Source organism: Prunus avium, chromosome 1 (assembly GCF_965620075.1).
Source record: "Prunus avium chromosome 1, drPruAviu1.hap1.1, whole genome shotgun sequence".
Lineage (NCBI taxonomy): Eukaryota > Viridiplantae > Streptophyta > Magnoliopsida > Rosales > Rosaceae > Prunus > Prunus avium.
This window is the reverse complement of record NC_142284.1, coordinates 49,897,281-49,918,769: the sequence shown is the minus strand read 5'-3', so window position 1 is coordinate 49,918,769 and position 21,489 is coordinate 49,897,281. Positions and strand designations below refer to the sequence as shown.

General features: G+C 38.5%; 4 protein-coding genes across 7 annotated transcripts; 1 reads left to right on the top strand and 3 right to left on the bottom strand.

Moving 5' to 3' along the window:
- Nucleotides 1-1,171: 1,171 nt before the first annotated feature.
- Nucleotides 1,172-7,520, bottom strand: LOC110763326 (uncharacterized). Its single transcript, XM_021966085.2, has 4 exons — nt 7,391-7,520; nt 7,086-7,307; nt 6,729-6,939; nt 1,172-6,299 (listed from the first exon to the last, which is right to left on the bottom strand). Exons 2-4 carry the CDS (start codon nt 7,272-7,274, stop codon nt 1,438-1,440), a joined length of 5,262 nt encoding a protein of 1,753 aa, XP_021821777.2. The 5' UTR covers nt 7,275-7,307; nt 7,391-7,520; the 3' UTR covers nt 1,172-1,437.
- Nucleotides 7,521-9,062: 1,542 nt separating this feature from the next.
- On the bottom strand, nt 9,063-12,569 carry LOC110763329 (branched-chain-amino-acid aminotransferase 2, chloroplastic). 3 transcript variants are annotated; one of them, XM_021966088.2, is made up of 10 exons: nt 11,969-12,569; nt 11,444-11,517; nt 10,967-11,150; nt 10,691-10,867; nt 10,465-10,596; nt 10,281-10,379; nt 10,041-10,157; nt 9,746-9,841; nt 9,509-9,621; nt 9,063-9,318 (listed from the first exon to the last, which is right to left on the bottom strand). In XM_021966088.2, the coding sequence occupies exons 1-10, from the start codon at nt 12,044-12,046 to the stop codon at nt 9,204-9,206; spliced, it is 1,185 nt and encodes a 394-aa protein (XP_021821780.2). In that variant the 5' UTR covers nt 12,047-12,569; the 3' UTR covers nt 9,063-9,203. The 3 variants fall into 3 exon arrangements, with proteins under 3 accessions (XP_021821780.2, XP_088101835.1, XP_021821781.1); XM_088245709.1 differs by lacking the exon at nt 11,444-11,517; XM_021966089.2 differs by lacking the exon at nt 11,969-12,569 and having other exon boundaries at nt 11,375-11,490.
- Nucleotides 12,570-12,718: 149 nt separating this feature from the next.
- Nucleotides 12,719-16,397, bottom strand: LOC110763327 (branched-chain-amino-acid aminotransferase 5, chloroplastic). 2 transcript variants are annotated; one of them, XM_021966086.2, is made up of 10 exons: nt 16,130-16,397; nt 15,938-16,050; nt 15,646-15,823; nt 15,234-15,410; nt 15,019-15,150; nt 14,774-14,872; nt 14,264-14,380; nt 14,048-14,146; nt 13,121-13,233; nt 12,719-12,997 (listed from the first exon to the last, which is right to left on the bottom strand). In XM_021966086.2, the coding sequence occupies exons 1-10, from the start codon at nt 16,196-16,198 to the stop codon at nt 12,880-12,882; spliced, it is 1,215 nt and encodes a 404-aa protein (XP_021821778.2). In that variant the 5' UTR covers nt 16,199-16,397; the 3' UTR covers nt 12,719-12,879. The 2 variants fall into 2 exon arrangements, with proteins under 2 accessions (XP_021821778.2, XP_021821779.2); XM_021966087.2 differs by having other exon boundaries at nt 16,219-16,396.
- A 3,662-nt stretch (nt 16,398-20,059) lies between these two features.
- On the top strand, nt 20,060-21,489 carry LOC110763325 (homeobox-leucine zipper protein HAT9). Its single transcript, XM_021966084.2, has 3 exons — nt 20,060-20,730; nt 20,856-20,935; nt 21,037-21,489. Exons 1-3 carry the CDS (start codon nt 20,203-20,205, stop codon nt 21,359-21,361), a joined length of 933 nt encoding a protein of 310 aa, XP_021821776.1. The 5' UTR covers nt 20,060-20,202; the 3' UTR covers nt 21,362-21,489.

Genomic DNA, 21,489 nt, shown 5'->3' with positions numbered 1-21,489 from the left:
TTATTAGTTACTATTAACATTATGAATTCCACTATTCGCATCAGATATTCACAATTCATACCTCACGTCTCATGTTTTAACGTATCGCGTCCATATTAGGCCACTTCAATTAAGGTAGCACAAGAGGAATAATTGTGAGAGACGAGAAAAATAATTTAATTACTGAATGCATTTAAAATGCAAAGAGTTTGAAAAACATAACATTTGAAATTTGCAACACAATACAAAATTCTAAAGAAACAAAAGTAGAAACGCTAAGGCTTCCATGAATAAAGTATGAACAGAGCAATAATATAATAGATATGAAGATTGTGTGATGCCTCTGATGGATCGATCCATATATTTCCAATCTTGAATGGACCTGCATACTTTGTGATTTACTTTCTCTGTTTTTGACCATAACTTGTAAAGTAATGCATATTTTAATTTGATGGCACACAACGCATATGCACCAAGTCAATTAGCTGTATCTCCACGCAACTCAATTATATTTCTTTCTCATTTTTGTTTTGTCAAATGCAAACCAACATTCAAAGTTGTCAGCCCCTTTTACACCATTACATGTTTGATTAGTTAAGATGTATATTGTATTTCATGGGTTTAGCCCTATGTCTATGATTGTTGTATACTGTATGGTTCTAGCGAAATTGGTCACGTGACTAGCACGTGAAGAAAAGTTGTAGGCAAGGGTGGAGTTACCCTTATAAAAAAAAATAGGAATTTAGTGTTATTTTTACGAAGTTCATTCTATCCACTCTACCCCAATAGCTGGAAAAAAGAAAAACATAGGCAAAACTTTGATTGCATATGCTCGATGAGGTGGGAGAGTTCTACTTCCACAAACCTTTTCTAGGTCAACATGGTGTAACTGGTGGAGATATATTCATTTGCACAGGCCGATTAGATTACCTTTAATTAATGCACGTATGGCTATATATGCTGCTGCCTGCTGGTTTGGCAGAGACTGGTGACCGCATGGTGAAGGGTTTGAATCTCTTCTATGTGAAGTTTAGCAGCACAGCACGTAAGGCTTGATCTGTAGGTGTTGCCATTGTTTCTCTGCACTGCAACTGCGTACTCAACATGCAGAGGGGTAGAGAAAGCGTTCCAAACAAACAAACAAGGATAACCATATCCTTGGCCATGAGATATATAGGCTCATGCCCGGATATATTCATATAAGTAATAACAATACAAAAGGAGTCTCACAGTTCATCCATTAGCCATGACAAGCATAACCATATCCTTGGATTAAAACCCAAACATAAGTAAACTAGCCAAGGAGAGGATCAACATTCTAAAGATTTACATGCCAGACATCAGACCCCGTATATACACAAGGATTGTACCAAAATACATTCAAAATAAAACTTTATGGTTCTGATAATTCAAGCCATGAACCAAAGAAAAAAGAGCCACAGGATCAACACCCCTTTATCACCGACGCTGCTTCTTGCATGCAGGCATTGGTGTGGAAGGGCCTAATTGCTCTAACTTTTTATGTGCACGCTTTCGATACACAGCAGTTACAGTAGTTTCTCTTGATGAGAGGAATGCAGAATCCAGAAACTTAACATCCTCCACAAGTAACTCCAAATTTTCTTTCATCAGCAAAAACTCCACTTCATTCTCATTAAAATTGAACATATACCCCATTTGGATAATCTTGCTCAGAGCATCTGCTGCAGTAGGCCTCACCTGTGCTAACAGTCCTCGTGAGAGCTCATCAGCAAAAGAAGCAACAAATTCCAGATCATCTTTCCCATACTCATAGCCTAATTCATCAATGAGCAAATGCGGAGAATTCTTCACCCAAAGAACCAGCTCTAATTTTTCCACTTCAACTGTTGTACTTGCAGATGGCTTTAGTTGATAGCAGACTTTAATTGGTTTGTCACTCTTGTACACAGACAGTACAACTATCAATCTAGCGACCTCGTGTCTCTCTTTCACTGGCATATTTACCTCAGGACCAGCTAGAAAACCCAGAATAATTTTTATTAAACCCCTCCCAATTAATCTCTCTCTTGGATCAACCTTTTCACAATGCTCTAATGATAGCATGCCACTCACATTGCACTCAACTGACTCAGACATCTTTCTAACTCCGAGTATTTCATAAATTGCATGTAGTCTTCTTGGAGTAATAGAACACTCGCTTATACTCTTGGGAATCCACACAAACAGAGGAACCTTATTAGAGCTGGAGAAAATCTTTTTCAGTTGCAAGTCATCAGCAATAAATACTTCCTCTCTGCTCACCAGATATATTTCATCAACCGTGTCCATTGTGGCAGGTAATTTGGTCAAGTTCCGCTTCACAGTATCTTCTACCTGTTGATTCCAGTTGTCTACAACAAACTCCCAAAAGGAGAAGCACTCTGCAACAGTTACTTGACCGTTTTCCATCAAAGCCCATGAGTTCCATAGCCACAAGTAATCGTTGATGGAAGGATTTTCTGCAACTCCAAAGGCCGAAGAAAGAAAGGGAAGGAGCCCTTTCTTGTAAAACTTCTCAAGACAGAAAAAACGGGAGCTAAACAGATTTTTCCTATCATGAAGTACACAATCCTGAGAATTAACCCATGCACCTGTACTACCCTTTGAGCCAGGTATCCACACCTTAAAGTTGCATTTATCTTGATCTTTCGGACTCCATTGGAACTTGTTCAGGAAGCCATAAATCCTTGTAATTACACCCCTGTCTGATAGTGACAAAAGAAGCCCAGAAAGAAGAGAACAAACATCCAATGGGTCTACCTTCACACCAATATCTCTCAACTGATTCTTGTACAAAAAAATGCTAGTTCCATAAAAAAATTCATCAATGCTTGGAGCATCTGACCTCTTAAGAATACTTTCCCATGCTGGATCAAAGAGCACACATTCTTGTGGAATTTTGTAACCCTTCATGGTCTTCAAACACCTGCTTTCTGCAACATTCTGGCGTAAGTCACCCAGTAAAGGCTCATCATCAGACCTGGACCTTAAATGCTTGATGCACTCCAACAATGATATCATACCATCTGCAGCAAGTAGTTCAGGTTGAATTGGGTTGTGGAGACCTTTAGCAACAAATGGAGCTCCTCGTTCAAAATCCATGATGACACCCAACATCTGGAGTTCATCCTTGAACTTATATATGCCAATACCATAGTGTGCGTCATCTACGAGAGGAAGATCAACAACAAATGAGATCGATCCCCAATTAGAGCCGGAAATAATTGATTCACCAGGTGTCTTATAACCATGACGTGTTTTCAACCACTTCTCACACAACAACCACTTCAGTTCAGAGCACTGTAAAGACATATTTTGACTCAGCTCTCTGATGCAACCTAACAACAACATCGTTGTGGCAGGAGCTAAGCTAGAAGAAGACAGTAGGGAATTAAACCGAGCACGTATCATCTTAGTTGCTCCGGTAGAATCAACCACCACTCCAATAGCATTCAACTCATCAGTGAAATGCCTAATTGCATTCCCATAATACGATTCCTCTATGGCAGGGACCTGAAGAGCAGTGAACAAAGCACCCCATCTTGGATCAGGAAGAACAGTTTCTGAAGGGGTTTTAAAACCCAAAGTTGTCTTTATCCAAGGTTTACATTTAATCTTTATAATCAAGCCAGCAGCTCCAGATCCCAAGCATCTGATACATTTAAGAATCAACAAACCACAACTACCAGTCAGGGAAGACAGATTTGAAGTTAAAGTCATATTCTCTGCAATTGATTTTTGCACCTCCTCCAGACCATATGCAACTCCAAGTAGCCTTAATTCTGATAAGAAAGAACCTAATCCGCTTCCATAGAATGCTTGATCAACAATAGGAAGATTTGTAATTTTTAAACAGGTTTCAGCTTCTATCTCAGATGGCAAAAGAATAGATCCCTTGGGAGCATTATAACCCTGATGAGTCTTCACCCACTTCTTATCCTTCACAACATCCAACCAGTCCTCATCAATCATATTTCTTCCTCTACAAAAATTAATGAAAGTCAGCAAAGCAAACGTGCACAGTTTGTTCATTCCAGGAGAAGCAAGGGAATTTAACCAATTAGTAACCAGCCTCCGCACATCATCTGATCCAAGTCCCACACCCAGAAATTTCAATTCATCTTGATAAAGATTGATTCGGTTCATATAAAATTCCAGGTCTAAAATGGGGACATCCTTCAGAACATCCTTCATCATATCAATAATAGCTTTCCCTGTTTCATCTGGAAGAATGGCCTTTCTTGGAGAAACATAACCTGAATATGTCTTCATCCACTTTCCATCTCGAATGCTTTCAATGAAAATCAAAGGTAAAGGTGAACCTTTATTCTGAAGTAATCTGATCCAATCGAGTAGCAAAAAGGCCTGCTCACTTGACAGTTCATGAGATGCTATCTGTAGTACCACATCTGGAGGACACAACTCCGGTAAGTCCACAGCTTTACTATGCTTGCTAATAAAATGAAGAAGCTCCTTCTCAGGCGTAGATTCTCCCAGAAACAGACTACTTTTAGAATAAACATACCCTAAATCAACGTAATTTTGTTCCACAAATGGGTTTTGAGGTCCAAACAACTTCATCCATTTGCTATCTAATGCAGGGACAAGAGTAACGGTTCTTTGCATTCTAACATGGTCAGCCCCATCAATAATTGGGATCCTTTGACAAATATCAGATATGCTATTATCATCAAGGAAGCCTTTCCTGTGGGTGTGATAAAGGAAATTGGACAATGTAACTGCAAGATTTGGTTCCTCACCTGATACATGATTCTGAAGCAATGAAGCGTAATCGTGTGCTGAACAAGAAGACACTCTTGCTTGGCTAAGCCAATTCCTGACAGGCCAATTCCTTCTGCAAATTCGTTTGTTCTTTAAAAGAGCTTTCTGTGTGCTATTGGGAATGAAATACACACCAGGACATCCAAACTCCATATTGCACTTGCTCAGCCAAGTGTGAAGCTCCAGCTCCATAGCATATCGAACCTTCAGTGTCCCTGGAATCCCTGTTGTGGTTTCAGCAATTGTACATAATTCCAAGTTTCCTTCGCTATTGATGTATTTAATAAGAGGTATGGTCTTAATACCTTTTGCAAACCTTTTCTCATTATCAACAATAAAACCAAGTAGTTCAACATATACCTCATCAGATAACAACACAATATTGCAGGATTTGATGCATTTTGTGTACCAATGACCACTAGCAGCTGCCACATCCAGAAAGTCCAGAACTGCACTGTATTTTTCGAGGTCCAGAGATGAATGCAAGACCTTCTTCAATGAAGATAAATTGCTTGAAATAGCCCCTTCACTTTCCATTTGAAGGACTAGGTCCCTGAATTTTGGCAAGACCCGAACTGCTTGTTTAGGCGTCAGGAATAAACAACTCTTACCAGAAAACATTTCAGAAGGCACTATCTGTAAACATCGCAAACTAGTTTTTATGGACTCTCTTAAGTTGTTGAACACAGGAATTGCTGAATCTTGAGCAGGTAAAAACTGAAATGTCTGATCCACGGAAGGAAATAGTTGAAGTTCTCTCACACAAGACTGGAAAGCATTTACAAAGGCTGATGGGACACAATCAAGAATTCCCAAATTCCATACATTGTCCAACAGTATAGATTCTCGTGAAGAAGCAAGGATGAAATCAGCTTGAATTACAAAGGGGAAGTTTGTGACCATTGCTGTAGGAAGGAAAGCAAATATACCAACAGAAGACGTTCCCCTTCTCAGTCTTTCTCCAAACGGGAAAGCAAGAGTAATCAACCATTTCTCCACATCCATCCTTATACTAACTTGATTCCCAGGTTTTACTGGAAATGCCTCTCTCCACAAGTAATACTTGCACAACTCAGTATCACACTTTTTCTCTTTAACTGAAAGTTGCACAACACGAGAATTGGCTCTTTCATCGCTCAAATCCATATGTTCAGTCTCACTAAATATAGAAATTGTAGAGATGTCATCAGCTTCTTCAGGATCACACCCACGTACATATAACCGCTTTACCTTGGATAAGAACAGGAGAATCTCTGGGTGAAGCTCTGACAGCTGTGCTCTAACAGCCTCCACCTTGTCAGGCTTCAGGGGAAGAATAAACGTAGTTGTTGGCAAGATCTTGTTGACACCATATACATCACATATGCTTGATAAATAAGGTTTTCCACTAACCCATTCAGGAACTACATAGCCAATACCACAATCTTGGTTTGGTTCTTCCATAAATCTGACCCGATATCCGTTGCTAAATATATGAGGCTGTGAACTTACAAGAAACACACTTTTAAATCCAATTCCTGCAAGGAAATATTGGTATTATGAGTTCAACTTGATAACCATTGTTCAGAAGGCACCTATTGTTTACTCCAACTAATAAGGAAGGTATGCATGCAACTCAAAATGTTAGCTTTTTTTTTTCAAAAGAATTTAGCCAGCTCTGATTACAATCGGAACATTTATTATGAATTCAAGACATGCTGCAAGTGTGCATCTGAAGGCAACAACATAGTAGAAAATCTAGACTTCAAAAAATTCCTAATTCACAGAGGCAGAAGTCAATAAGGAGATTCCTTCATTCCTGTTCATTTTTCTAGATCAAGATGTGAAATGCATGAAATACATACTTTGTTTTTCTCCTTGCAATAATTTCATCATAAGGAATCTCTACTTAAAGTTAAAAGTAATATAAGCGTTTTAAAATGAAATAGGGTTTGCTATTAGTTTACCTTTTTCTCCAATAAAACCCTGCTGCCTCTTTCCCTTCTTTGTAGAACGGCCTATGCTGCAGATTGAATCAATATTCTTCCTGGAAAAGCCAAGCTCATTATTAAAAACAAGCAGAGTAGCCGGTGCTCCAGTCCCAGTTATGTCTTTCTTGGTCAGCACAAATTCCAGCGTTGGTTCTACCCCTTTTTTGTATTCATTGTCTTCTGCGTTCTTCAAATAAAAACCCACAAAGAAAAAGGTCACGAAAAATAAAAACAGAAGCCTAACATTGTCTATAAAGTTCATTGAAGTTTTGACCAGAAAGGAAAAAATTAAAACTTTCTTTAACAAAAGAAAAAGAAAAAGAAGCAAAAGACCTGTATGAGCTCCATCAGGAAATGGATGTCTTTCTGGTACAGTTCCGCAGATAAACTGGTGACCGCATGGTGAAGATCGAGGGTTAAGGGGTTTGGTTCTTTCTTCCCAATAGAGAACTTTTTAGTCCTTATCTCTTCTATGTGAAGTTTAGCAGAACGCAACTCTTCATTTGTATGGCTCGCCGCCATGGTTGCTCTGCACTGGCGTACCAGACAAACCAGCTAACAATTACAAACAAAAAATGAGAAAAATATAGTAAAACGTGAGAATAGTCACTCATAAGAAGGAAGACAGAGAGAAACACCTGCTCAGAAATCTCAAACTTTTGGTCTTTTGGAGCTCCGGCAGAACAATGAGGCAGCTTGCTTTGGAGAGTTCTCAGAGAGATTAAGATGACAACTGCTCAAATTAGAAAAAAGTCTTCAACTTCATTTAGACAAAACAAAAAAGCTTCAATATGGGTTGTTGCAAAGTCCATAATGAGTAATGGGTAGGTTTTACATGGCTGGGGTTGCCTGGGAGAAAGTGGTGGCAGGTTAATTAAGAGAGGGAAGATCATGCAATGATGTTTCTGTATCTGCATGAAAGACGTTTGACATGACTATCAAGTTCTCGTTTTTTAACTTCGTGTCCTCATTGATAAAGATCCCAACTGAGCTTTTGACGCCTTTTTTTAAAAGCACTCTTCTAGTTGGTCATGGAAACAGTAGTCTGGTTACCCTTCTTCTCCAAGGAATTTATGCATTTTGGTTTTGTTTTTCTCCTACTACTACCAGTCAGCAAAGAATAAATTAATGAATGGCCATAAGAAAACAGTTGGGTCTAGAAGTCTTGTATTTTCAACCACTTCAGTTCAGGGCATGGTAGAGACATGGTTTGACTCAACCCCAAAGATGTGATACATTTAAGAATCAACAGAAAGCTTATACTAAGAGCAAGTCCAGCAGCGGGGTTTGGACTGAGGCTAGGGGGGTTTGGGAGAAAAAGGGCCTCCAGCAGCAAGGTTTGGCCCGAGTTGGCTGTGGGGGCCATGAAGTCGGGCTGGCCCGAGGCAGGTTCAATCCTAGATCCAAAACGAGGGGTGCTGATGTCAGCGATGATGTCAATAACAACAAAAAATTTAAAAAATTTAAAAAAATCGAAAAAAAAAACAAAAAAATTCATATTTTTTTTAAATAAATACTTAGTCATATTTTTCACTTCCCACACCAAAAATCTTTAAAAAAAAATTTGTCCAAATTAATTGTTTAGGTAAACAAATATGTAAAAAAAAAAAAAAAATGAATAGTATTTGCCCTAAACTAGGGCAACTGCTGGAAACCAACATTGCTTTTTGCAAGGGCAGGCACTATTCATGTGAATAGTGCCTGCCCTAGCCCTCCCCCTTGCCATGGCTAAGGGCAACTAGTGGAATTGCTCTTAAAGCTCAACTTTAATTTGTAACTATTTCTAGTTTTGGTAGATAAATCATACGTTAATCAAAGTGTTCAAATTAGCAATGTAGCTCTCTTTTCTTGGTTATATTGGAGAGAATCAAATTTTTTGTTTATCTTAATTCTAACTCGTTACCTCACTCTTCCACACCATTTAAACTTAACCCAAAAGCCTCCGAGGAACCAACAGGAGTTGGTCCAAGTGGAAGGGGCTTGGATCCTTTAAACAAGAGGTCCTGGGTTCGATCCCAGGCGCTTGCGAATAGAGCAGACTTTGTTGGGAGAGGTCCCCACTTTGCGCCCGACAGTACCTCGATGGTTAGTCCTCGCAATCGCACGGGGGATACCTTGGTTTTCACCAAAAAAAAAGCCTCCGAGGTTCAAGTACAATGTGGTTTTATTTTCACGGGCGCCAATTCATATTTTTCTAGACATGATATTTGTCAAAGATTAGGAGTTGTAATATACTAATTGAGTAATTTCTATCCAGATCAAATTTTGATATTGATTATGGCTTTTGTTTAATGAATAATCAAAGATAGATTTAACACTAGGTGCAAGTTGTAGATTTGAATAACTGATAAAAAAATGGCACACAGTAGTTCTGTCGTCCGAGACGGTCTGCACATGTGGGTGATTATAATTTTGTACATCTTATTCCACTGTAAAATCTGAAATGGGATATCATTCAATTTCAACAATCCAGCCTTTCTTATCCTCAATATGACCCGTTTGAATTCCTACGAGGGTTGAGTAAAGTTGTGCGCACACAGTCTGAGCACCCGTTTTGTACTCCATCCTGCATATGAGCCAATTGCATGAGCTAAAGCGAGTTAGAAATATTCCTACATGAACTTTGCCATAAGAGTCGCACAATTTTGTAGAGCTGCATGTGCCAAATTGCCAATCTTATTTCTTTTCAAAAAGTAAATTTGATATTTTTTTGTTCTTTTTAAAAAATGATAATCTGGATGATCCTATAATAGCACCTTTTGCCCTGACAAGTAATGCTGCCCACAGGAGCAACACCAACAGCAGTTCCTGTGCAGAACACTTCATCAGCTTCACTCAATTCATCCACCGGAATAGGACGTTCCTCAACCTAACACATAGGGGTACGGTGTTAGAATCAGATCATAAGGGATAAGTTTTTTAGTTTACTAATTTTTTTCCTTTTCTCTTCTTGTAATGAGAAATGGCATGGTTTTACTGACATAGAAGATCACCTGGTAACAAAGATCACGAGCAATTTCAATAATGCTTCTTCGAGTAACTCCGGGAAGAATCGTCCCGAATGCAGCCGGAGTTGAAATAAGGTTGCCCTAAAACATGGAAATTACATGCATGAGCGACCCATGCTAAGCCAATTCTGAGTACAAAACTGAAGATTTAGAATAAGTCTTAGTATTGTACAGAAAGAATGAGAACTTCATCAGGTTACAAAAGCTTCATGGGAAGCCTTACAATGAAAATGTAAACAAAACGAGGTGCCTAGTACAGTACAAAGAGCTAAAACAATACCTTCACAATGAAAATGTTGCAAGAAGAGACCTCCTCCAGATTTTTTTTATTTACCGAGTCAAGATACAGAACATCCGAAAATCCTCTGTTTTTAGCTCTGAGTAGTGCCTTCAAAACCTACATATGAAGTACAAATTATGACAGGAAGTCACACTTATTTCCATGAAACTTGAATTTTACACAAGTCTTAGCAAAACCCCTTTACTCAAAATAACTGAGCATATGAATTATTTTGCTTACTGGAGCATAATTGGTAATGCTTTTGACACCTCCAGCTCCCCCACGAGAGGCACGATCATACTCCGCCTCAACGTATATATTCAAGGGTGCAGAGCCCTCCTATTAAAAGAACAGAAAGCATATATATCTTCCTAAATTTGAAAGCTGATCAAATAAGCTTGAGTATTGTAAAAGAATTGCTAACCTTGAAATAGTTCCTCACAGGGGAAGCATATACAAGGAATGTATACTCAGGAGATGGAGCCAAACCCAATATAGGACCACTTCCTATAAGTAGAGGCCTAATATACAAAGACCCTTTCCCTGGTGGAGGAACCTGTTTTTTTGTCACGGCACACATTCGTAAACTTGTAAATAAATTTGTCCACAAATGAATTAAGTTTCAATGCAAAAATAAAAACAAGGATTACCCAACACTTGTTGGCTTGAACTGTTTGCTTCACAGCATCAATAAATTGATCGACGGACGGTGAGGGCATGCACATTCTTTCTGCACCAAACTGCATCCGCATTGCATTCTGGTCTGGACGAAAGAGAATGAGATTTCCATCTTTCTTCCTGTATGCTTTTGTGCCTTCATACAAACCCTGTTTACATTTTAATCCCAACCATGAATTTCTTTTGGGGTCAAAACAAAATCCAACTATTAAGTTTGTAAGATGAAAGAGTGGAGGAGATTTGCTTACCTGTCCATAATTTAGTACTCCAGCAGCAGGGTTGAGTTCAATGTTTCCATAACGATTAAGTTGGCCTTGTTCAAATGTGCCATTGTTGGAGCATTTCATAACGTACATGTAATCAGTTGGCGTTAAACCAAACCCAAGATTATCCCAATCCAAATCAGCATACTCATTCTTTTTAACATTATAGCTGTACAAATAATGCAGAAAACATAAAGAGGCACACCAGCAGAGCTGAAAGACATATCCCCATAACTGTAAATATTAAAATAATAATTTTCAACTTTTTTATTTGCTAGATAATAATGCTGCCAACAAACTGCTGAAAAGAGTTTCTTTATGATATCTCAGAATTATTTTAAGCCTTTATAATTAAATTATCACAATAATTTACCAAAATCTCAAGCTACCAACCAAATCTCGAAGCATTCTTGATTTTACAGGGCAGGACTGTTTTTTTTCCTTCACAGAAGGTACCTTTACCTTTCTACAGATTGTTCACATGCTTGTTCCGCATTAGATGCAGCCACAGAACCAAAGCAACGGTGAACTCTAAGCTGCATTAATTCAGGGTAATATGAAAAGAAAAAAAGAGAGAGATCAGTTTCTCCTCCTTAATTCAGGGTAATATTTTGTCTAAATTTTCAAACAATGGTTTCGACAAGTTAGCTGGTTCAGGAAAAGGCATTAAGAAATTTAAAATGTGTAACTAGACAAGGCTCCTCACCATGAACATTATATATGCTGCTCATTTTGCTCGCAGACAATATTAAGGCTAAAATATTACTGTGCCAAACATAAAACAAGCGCAGCATGCAACATGACTTCATTTATAGACAAATGTATTCAAAGAAATAGAACCAATGAACTTTGATAGCTAAGAGTACAGAAAGGAGCTTACCAAAGTATAGTAATACAATAAAGTAAAACAAGGGATATGAAAAAAAAAACAACAGAGGAAATAAAAAACAGGGGAAAATGAAAAACAGAGGAAATTGAAAAATTAACCTTGGCTGACGAAGATAATGAAGAATCAACTCCAACGGATCGAACCAACTTATGAAATCGTGTTGTACTTTGAATCATGGCTGATATATCTCTGCCTTGACCTCTCAAACAACCAACCCAGCAAATGAACCTAGACTATATTCAGGAGATAGAATTTGAGAATTGAAAGCAAAAGAGATGACTCAGAGACAGAGATAGAGAGAGATGGGTATAAATGCAGAGTGTCGAAAGTGCAGAGAGGAGGATGGGTTATGGGTCACAATAATAGAGTGGCAAGTGAGAGAAAAACGGGTGCAAAGAGCCAAATTGGTATGTGGGGATCTGGAAACAGAGTACGTAGCCATCAATCTCATATTGGAGGGACCTTATGTATATATTAAATACAAAAATGTCATTGTTTGAGTCATCACTTACTTATCGATAGGAATGAGATGGATATGAGAGTCTGATAACCTTCAAAATTACTAAAAGAAGATTGGAGCAGATAATTATATATGACCACGCGTTTTCAACGCTGAGGATGCCAGGTCAGGCGAAAATAAAAGAATACAATTTAATTAGTTGATAAGAAATCCAAGAACTTAGCATGCCGTACTGTCTTCTAAATACGGCCCCTGTGGTCCAAAAGGCCAAAAATACAGAGTATTGAAAATGATACGTTGCTTCTTTTGACTAACTACTAGTCCAAAGATGACGTTCTTCTTCGTCGTAATCGGAAGATATCTAGAGATTGAATTGACTCTTCACAAATGAAAGTTGAAAAGGGCTAAATAGACTTCAAACTGTGGTCCAACTTTCTTGGACGTATATGCATTTGGCTTACATTTAGACTACAACAATGTTTATTCGTTCTACAGAGCTGTCAATGCTCACAACTAGAAGTTTTGTTTAACATCAGTGATCAATCCTTCCTACTTCATGATCACTGTCCAACCCAACTTGTCTTCTGTATGACCCGTTTCTATATTTGACAGCTCCTGGTGCAGTTGCTGAGACACGACAGCAGGTTCAGATTCACAGTAAGACACCCTGCAAGAACAGAGAAATCTTAGCTCTAGGAATAGCTAATTAAAGACATCTAAGTTAGGACCACAGGTAATAAACAAAGGATGGACATCATCGTATCAAGGAACCAAATTATAAGAAACTCACCTTTTGCCCAGGTAAGTTATGCTGCCCACACGGGATAAATGGACAGCATTTCCAGTACAGAAGACTTCATCAGCTTCAAATAATTCCTCAACCGACACAAGGCGTTCCTCAACCTGTCATATATTGGATGCAAAGGCCTAAATGAGTAATCAGACCTATTTGAAAATCTAGAAACGTTACCAATCATAGAATTTATGCTAACTGATCACAGTAATTCAAATGACAACCTATCATCTAAGGGGGGGAAAATGATTAGTTCAAAGTACCCATCAGAATGGCGGTGCCAACTACAATTTGAAGTTGGCAAGAAGACATGTCTACATGATATGCTGGGTTATATAACAAACACACAGACACAGTATGATCTATCCTATCAAGCAAGACATTAACATGTGGCTCCAGCTGAGCCAATTGTTAAAATAATCTAGACTTCATTAATAGTCGGCTAGTAAAATAGTAATAGTTGGCTGTTAGTAGTTGTGGGTTAAAATAATGGTGTGGTAGAAGTTAGTTGAATTAACTATGTTTGGTTTTAGTTGTGTTTTTAATGTGTTTAGTCGGCAGTGGCTATTATATAAAGCCACCATTTTCTCTTCATTTTGTATGAAGTAAGGAACATCATCAATATCTAAAGTAGAGTCCCACTACTTTCTGTCTTTTGATTATCACAAGAGAACAAGTTTCTTCTCTTACCTATTATTACTCCCACATAACCGCACACACCATCAATAATATCATTCCTATTTCCCATCACCAATTGCAGATTGATGACTGATTACAGAAGTAAGAAACAAGAAGGATGACCAACGGAAAAGCAAAAAAATAATGTACTCTTTCAGTTGGCGATGAAGAAAAAGTTACAAAAAAAAATAAAGGATTGCAGGAGAGACCTAGCTATGTACCTTTTTAGTTACCTAAAATACATACCTGATACCCTTGGCTGCGAGCAATTTCAATTACACATTTACGTGTAACGCCAGGCAAAACTGTCCCTTCTTCCAATGTTGGAGTGGAGATAATCTTATCCTATCAGTTGCATTTTTATGAAAAACATTAACCGACCTATGGTTCAATAGATGATATATAGCCTACAATCACATACCATTTATTTGTTGATAACCAAAGCCAGAGCTTCAACCATACCTTCACGAGAAAAATGTTAGCAGTAGAAGTCTCTTCAACATATCTTTGGTGAACAGAATCGAGGAACAAAACATCAGAGAAACCATTTGCTTTAGCTTCCACATGTGCTTTCAAAATCTATAAAAAGAAATCAAGGGTTTCATATCAGTCCTTGATCATTGAATGCATATATGATATGACCATATTTTGAACGCAGAAATGAAACTTAAACAAAACAGCAATATATAATCTCAGCCTAGTTAGATTTCCTAGTATAGCTTTGTATGAAACAGCAAATCCTCTGTATCCGGAAAAAAAGAAAAATAACACACTGAATTCATCTTGTCATAGAAAATGATAAGAGCCCGGATAAAGCAAGATTTGTTGTAGCCAGCTTCAAGCAATCAGCAGAAGCTTCTTTATGAATTACTAAACAGTGAGAATGCCAAAATGACCATAGTGCGCCAACAGGAAGACCAATTGATAAACAGCCACTAAGCGCTATGTGAATAAGTGGTAAGTGGAAATTACAGCAGCATAATTTCCTATGGCCTTTACACTTCCAGCTCCACCACGGACTGCACGATGGATTTCGTTTTCAACCACCAAATTGATCGGTTCTAAGCCTCCCTGTCGCCATCATAGAAATGAAAAATGTGTTATAGTTGAATTAGAGTACCTACCACATAAAATCCTTTTCAAAAGGGGAAAGGTTACAGCTTACAATTTACAACTCCAAAACATGGATTAGTTTGAACATAAATTAAACAATTTACCCTAGAATAGTCCCCCATTGGGGTCACCAAAATCAGAAAGATGAATTCTGGAGCTGGTGTAAGACTGAGAACAGGTCCGCTCCCAATAAGTAGCGGTCGAATATGTAGAAAGCCTTTATTTGGTGGGGGAACCTGTAGAGAGGCACTGAGTAGAATGACTAGAACATACAACAGAAGGAGGACTTGTCTTAGGAAGAAACATGTTGTAACTTTACCCAACGTCTATTTTCCAATACAGTAACTTTGACAGCTTCCACAAACTGCTCAACGGTTGGTGCAGGCATAAGCAGGCGCTCTGCACCCACTCTCATCCGCAACCCATGTTCCTCTGGGCGAAATAGTAATATAGAATTGTCTGGCTTCTTGTAGGCTTTCAATTCTTCAATTATTCCCTGAATAAAAAAGAAAGGAACTTTTCTTTGTACAAATTAAACTAATCTTAAAACTATGCAGACTGAATAATAATGTACAGAAATCAAATATTTTTTATGTAAGAAGATGAATGTATCAGTCAAGTTGAAACACCAAAGTAGCTATAGTGCCAAGTTTCAAATCAGACCAAGAAATTGAATTGTGGGTACTAATAAAATAAGGGGGCAAGGCATATTATATAACGAGAAGACTAACCTGGCCATAGTTCAAGACACAGGCTGCTGGGTTCAACTCGATTTTCCCAAAACGTTGTAACCCACCATCTGAAAAGCTTCCATCTTCGGAACTCTTCATGATAAACATGTAATCAGCTGACATGGGTTTGTCGAATCCAAGGTTATCCCAAGTTGTATCAGGCAATTCAGACGTTTGGCTGTTCTTTTTCAAGAGGAAGAAGAATATGATTAGCAGAAACAAGCGGAAATGTAATTAAGGTTCGATATGGATTAGTTGAATTAAGTAAAGGTGGTTGGTCTGGTATGTGTACCCATAGGAGGCATGATGAGATGGAGAAACGGCTCGGAGGCTTGTGGTGGAGGAGGCGGCGAGCAAAGCCGCTGGGCCCAGCGAAGACGGCGACAGTCGAAGCAGCTGCTGCTGCTGCATTAACACATGCAACGCAAAGGCAAACTTTATAATACAAATTGAGAAAATGAGATTGCTTCAAAAAATTGCATGCCTTGTTGTAATTGCTGGTGGCGGAGCAGAGATAACGCGGCAGAGTAAACATTGCAAGGCTGGAAGCCATCTCTCTCCTCAGTCTCTCACCTGAGTCACCTCATCTCACCTACGCATGCAGAGATTGCAGAGCTTTTTCAGAAAGTTTTGATGGGCAATTTGGAAATTTCATTTGGCTTTTCGGGACGACAACGAGGCTTTGGCTTGATCACAACGCTCGGCATGGACCACTGGGCAGTCGGCACCTCTGTCTTGGTGGGTTTGTCCAGCACGTACCAGATACCCGTGGGACACGCAAATCACCCGTTAAAATACAAGCAATTTGGTCTGGTCTGGGCTGGGCTAGCCAGGCCTCAAATTCAAATTAACAATGGCCAGGGGCCCAATCAAGAGTGCGATATTTTTGGACCTGAACCCATATATGTTTTGCTTGGGCCGAGTTGATCTGGTCCAAAATACCTTTAGTGCCTAAATTCAATACAATCGCCAAGTTCGTTCTCATTATTATAATTTTTTTTAATATATATACAAGCGATATTGAAGATGAAGGAATCGAATTTAGGACCTCCAGTGCATGGGTAAATGCTCTTAACTACTTGAGGTAAAAGCCCCCCTTACAAAGTTCCTTATCATTATAAGTGTCTTTCATATCTTTGCAGGATTTTGGTAGGGCCGGCCTTCCTTGTCCGCACTCATGTGGGAGATTTTTAACCGTTGATGAGATATAGACCCATATGCGTCAAAAGTCAGAAAGGTCACCACTTACTCGCAAGGCTGACAATGACCAAGCCATTGAAGCCCAAAAGCCCAACATATATAGACCCATCGTGCCTCTACCATTTTCATGTCGAAGTTCCAAAATCTTGTCATGAAGATAAGATCGAAGGGGGCACATGACATTGCCTGCTTCTGGTTTGGACTGGAGTATTGGTTGATTCAGATCTTCAAAAATTGCACACGACAAGTCTTATATATTTAATATGATACAACATTTGAACATTACATATATGATATATGGTTTTACGTCCTTGCTATGTAGTGTGGGCCTGTGGGTTTCGTTATGCTGCCAAAAATCCAAATTTAAGCCAATCTTGACACCCAAATTTCCGTGGGGTCCCTGGTCCTTTTCACACACCAGTTCACAAAAAAGAGCCCATAATTCACGAGCATGTGCCCATAAAGAAGGTGATGATATCTTCGACGAAACCCATTTCATTTTCAATCAAATTGTCATGATTTAATTAGTTATTTAGTTCTAATAATTTATTGTATATAGTAAACTGGTTTTGTTTTACAACGCGATATTTGGATGCAAGGGAGGGTGACTAAACTCGGATACAAGGGACGGATACACTCCCTTAACCAACTGACCTAACTCACATTTGTTTATATAATAGATTATTAACCATAGATTAAATTTGACCCAACTGGCCTAACTCACCCTAAGATTGAGAGTGAAGAAGTCGCATTCAAGGAAGGTGAGGTGGGGGGTTCGCTGATGACATGGCCTATATATCTATTTTTGGGTCCAAATGATAAGATGCTCCAATCTGAAAACTTAATTAGTCTCACACAAACAGTAAGCATACAATCCCAGTGGGGTAAGCAAAAGGCTTTGCTTTCGGAAAAGTCGGTGCCTTGCTGATGATGCTCCTCTCAATTTTCTTCGAAATCAATGACTTGCTTATGTTACTCTGACTAGACTCTTGTTGTCCCATCCCACCCCCTCTTCGAATTTATTCCCCTACCGCAGAACAAAAATACACAGTGCCAAAGATTTCACATTTGTGTAAATGCAGTAATATTTATCCAAATATAGAATAACCCTAGCTAATTCTTGATTTTTTTTCGAACACAGAAACTCGAATGCAAAATAACTACTCGAGTTACAAATATCCTTAGGTTATATAATGATTTTGTATTAAAAAGGTGTAGGTGGCCTTGTGACTACGTATAGAAATGGAGACAAAAGTGGTGGCTTTGTTCTAATTTGACATAGAGGGTTCTGGGGTATGGGAAAGAAAGAAAGAGAGGGGTGTGGAAAAGCCAAACACTGAGCACAATCCCACATTCTCAGTGGTCGGCTGGCCTTAAAGCCCGGAAACACATCTGAAACCTTATCTCCAACACCACAATACTCTCATCAGATCCATCATTGCATGCTTTATACACTACAGTCTTATTTAGGTCTTCTGGCTTTGGCCACAATAATAATTATCACCCCTAAGAATCAATTCAAATGCCCCATCATGCAAAATCATTTGTGGGTTCCACTTGCCTATCCATTGCCGCCTTTGCACGTGTTAGCATCCCTTTGAAGCCTCTCTTATAGACACGTGGTCGCTAGCGGAAATGAAACTAGCATAAACGATAACAATTTTGCTCACCACTTGTAATCAAATCACGGTATATATTCAATAAGATGAGCAAAATTAGTATTATTTTCATTGTAAGCTCTCTCTTTTTTCCTTATGCATTGAATTTAAGGTTAGTGATGCATGAAGGAATAATATTTTTTTCTTTCTATATTATAATAAATTAACCCAATTATTCCCAATCATCTTTTAGGCCGAATTGTTATTTGATTGGCACTGTGTCAAAGTCAATATATCTCTATCTGCTCGATCGCACTAAAAACTTATCGACGAAGGCTTAGCCAGGATAACGATAACCCTATCTCTAATCTTTATGCCATCTAAGTCTAACTAATTTTCATTCCGTATGTTATGTCCATGTCATGAATAACTAATTTCGTGAACAAACACACACAAATAAAAATTTTAAAAATGCATCAGTCTCTGACGGTTAGATGTCTAATCAAAACTGTAAGAAAGATTTTGATAATTATGACTGGCATAAAGGATGCATTGAACTTATAAGATTCGTCGGTGGATTAACCGTACAAATGCTATCATTTCTCATCGCTTATCTTCACAAAAGATGCTCTTAAAATTTCTGAGTCTACAAAGTTAGATAGCCATAGGAAGGTGATAATTGAGAATTTGTGAAAGTAAACTAAAGATTGTATCAAAAAGGAAAAAGATTATAAATAAATAAATAAGTAACTAAAGATGGTAAGAGGGTTGAGGCATTTGGGTGGTCTGCGACTATGTCTACATGCAGGAACACAACGGATTGGTCTTCATCAGACTCTTATGAATGTTGTCTCCTCCCTTGGATTGCTTTCATTTAATTCACCACAACGAATAGGATTTGTTATTTATTTATTTATTTATTGTTTGTCTGATCTCACATTTAAATAGTTTATAATTAGACCTAGTTATTTACTAAAAATGAAAACACTAAAATGCCCAAATAATAGTTAAATAACTAATTTTGTACCTCAGTCTTCATCAGCAGCCTTATACTAAAAGGGAGTGTGTCCATCCTCTTACAATCGAGTTTGATTCTCCTCCATTTGCATAGAGACTGCATACTAAATTTATATAGACTATAAATCATAGAAATTTACGTGCATCAATAGTTGATATAGTCGTCCATAAATATTACTTGAAATGTATTCTAATGTAACAATATGTGAAGGTATATACATACCATACCAGGAGAATCTGTCTCCATCTCTCTCATGCACCCTGTCCGGTTGTAAAAGAGTAATATTAAGATATGTAGAATAAAATAGTTGTGGTATAAATAAATAATATGTAAAGTGAAAATCGAGTAGATGAAAAAGTGGAAAGAAAAGGTGTGAAAAGTGCCGAATCATCATTGTCTTCTCTTTATTATGCGTTCTTGTGTACACCCACATTCCATGTGGCTCCACGCATGCTTACATTACAGACTAATTAGCTTCATACGCTATACAGCACACATTAATTGTATAGAGACATCACAGAAAGACAACAAGATAGACAAGTAGAGAATTTGTTTTGATATATTTGGTCAACCTATGAGGACAAAGTGGCATGGGGTCGATCGAATTCTTATAATTCCACAAAAACCCCATATTCCTCCTCTCACTCACTTCCCTTTGCTTAAATAAACCCAGCCCCACAAGCCAACCCTCCCCAAAAATAAATTTATTGAGCTAGCTGAGTTTAAAATTTCTAGAGAGAGATGAGTTTTGATGAAGCTTGTAACACTGGCCTTGGTCTCAGCCTAGGCTGCAGTGACAGCCCAGATCATGACCATACAAATTTGCAGGCTCCTCCTGATCATCATCATCATCATCATCACCAAAACATGTACAAGAACAAGCAAATACAGTTGAAATATGATCATCTATTGCCTTCTCTTACGCTAGGCCCATCGGACGCTTCAAAGATTGAGGAGGCCGAGTCCACTGATTTGCACCAGGTAGTAACTGTACAGGAACAGGCCTCTTCTCCCTGCAGCGGCGCCGTTTCATCGTTTTCTAACTCGTCGAGTTTCAAGAGGGACAGAGATTTGGGAGGTGAAGAGATAGAGGTAGAGGTAGAGGTAGAGGTAGAGGAAGAGAGAGTGGTGAATATCACTTCCTCAAGAGCAAGCGAGGACTTATATGAACAAGATCATGAGGGCAGCCCCAGAAAGAAGCTCAGGCTTTCAAAAGAACAATCTGCCACTTTGGAAGACAGCTTCAGAGAACACACCACCCTCAATCCCGTAAATATTTTACACCATATTAACTTCTTTATCTGTCCATAATTTGTGGGGAAAATCATTGTTTTTCAAATTATTAAAGCTTGAGTTTTCTTTTTGTTCTTTTTTCTTTTTCTTGAACAAATCAGAAGCAAAAGCAAGACCTGGCAAGAAAGCTAAATCTACGCCCGCGACAAGTGGAAGTCTGGTTCCAAAACAGGAGGGCCAGGTAGGCGTGATAAATCTTATTCTTCATTATTTCCAAGATGTTTGATGCTTGCATGAGAAATATATAGCCTCAAATCTAATTTGTTCTATATACATGTATAGGACCAAGTTGAAGCAAACTGAAGCGGATTGTGAGTTGTTGAAAAAGTGCTGTGAGACGCTGAAAGAAGAGAACAGAAGGCTACACAAGGAGCTGCAAGAGCTCAAGTTAATGAAACAAACGGCAACAGCAGCAGCATCACCACCACCCTTTTACATGCAGTTTCCAACAGCCACTCTCACCATGTGCCCTTCTTGTGAAAAAATCAGCAACGGCGGTGACCACCATAATCATCATGGGGCGTCGACGAGTTCCTTTTTGATTGGATCGAAGCCGGCTCACTTGATCTTCAACCCCTTTAGCACCCATCCATCTACAGCTTGCTAAAGTTCAAATTAATTTGTATAGAGATCAATGAAATTTAACTGTAGAGAGGTTGTCTATTTCTCTCTCTTTATTTACAAATATTTGTAAATTTTTTATGATTTAGTCGTAATATGAAGGATTCTTGTCTT

Excerpts from the sequence above, each read along its gene's own strand:
- LOC110763327 (XM_021966086.2), bottom strand. The coding sequence starts at position 16,198 with ATGGCTTCCAGCCTTGCAATGTTTACTCTGCCGCGTTATCTCTGCTCC. Across the intron at positions 15,411-15,645 it reads GTGTCTTGAACTATGGCCAG|GGAATAATTGAAGAATTGAA; the intron begins GTTAGTCTTCTC and ends TTTTTTATTCAG. Across the intron at positions 14,381-14,773 it reads CCATAGGAAATTATGCTGCT|ATTTTGAAAGCACATGTGGA; the intron begins GTAATTTCCACT and ends TTCTTTTTATAG.
- LOC110763326 (XM_021966085.2), bottom strand. The coding sequence starts at position 7,274 with ATGGCGGCGAGCCATACAAATGAAGAGTTGCGTTCTGCTAAACTTCAC. Across the intron at positions 6,940-7,085 it reads TCCTGATGGAGCTCATACAG|AACGCAGAAGACAATGAATA; the intron begins GTCTTTTGCTTC and ends TTTTATTTGAAG. Across the intron at positions 6,300-6,728 it reads GGGTTTTATTGGAGAAAAAG|GAATTGGATTTAAAAGTGTG; the intron begins GTAAACTAATAG and ends ATTTCCTTGCAG.
- LOC110763325 (XM_021966084.2), top strand. The coding sequence starts at position 20,203 with ATGAGTTTTGATGAAGCTTGTAACACTGGCCTTGGTCTCAGCCTAGGC. Across the intron at positions 20,731-20,855 it reads AACACACCACCCTCAATCCC|AAGCAAAAGCAAGACCTGGC; the intron begins GTAAATATTTTA and ends TGAACAAATCAG. Across the intron at positions 20,936-21,036 it reads TTCCAAAACAGGAGGGCCAG|GACCAAGTTGAAGCAAACTG; the intron begins GTAGGCGTGATA and ends ATACATGTATAG.
- LOC110763329 (XM_021966088.2), bottom strand. The coding sequence starts at position 12,046 with ATGATTCAAAGTACAACACGATTTCATAAGTTGGTTCGATCCGTTGGA. Across the intron at positions 10,597-10,690 it reads TTCAAGCCAACAAGTGTTGG|GTTCCTCCACCAGGGAAAGG; the intron begins GTAATCCTTGTT and ends ACAAAAAAACAG. Across the intron at positions 10,158-10,280 it reads GCATTACCAATTATGCTCCA|GTTTTGAAGGCACTACTCAG; the intron begins GTAAGCAAAATA and ends CTTCATATGTAG.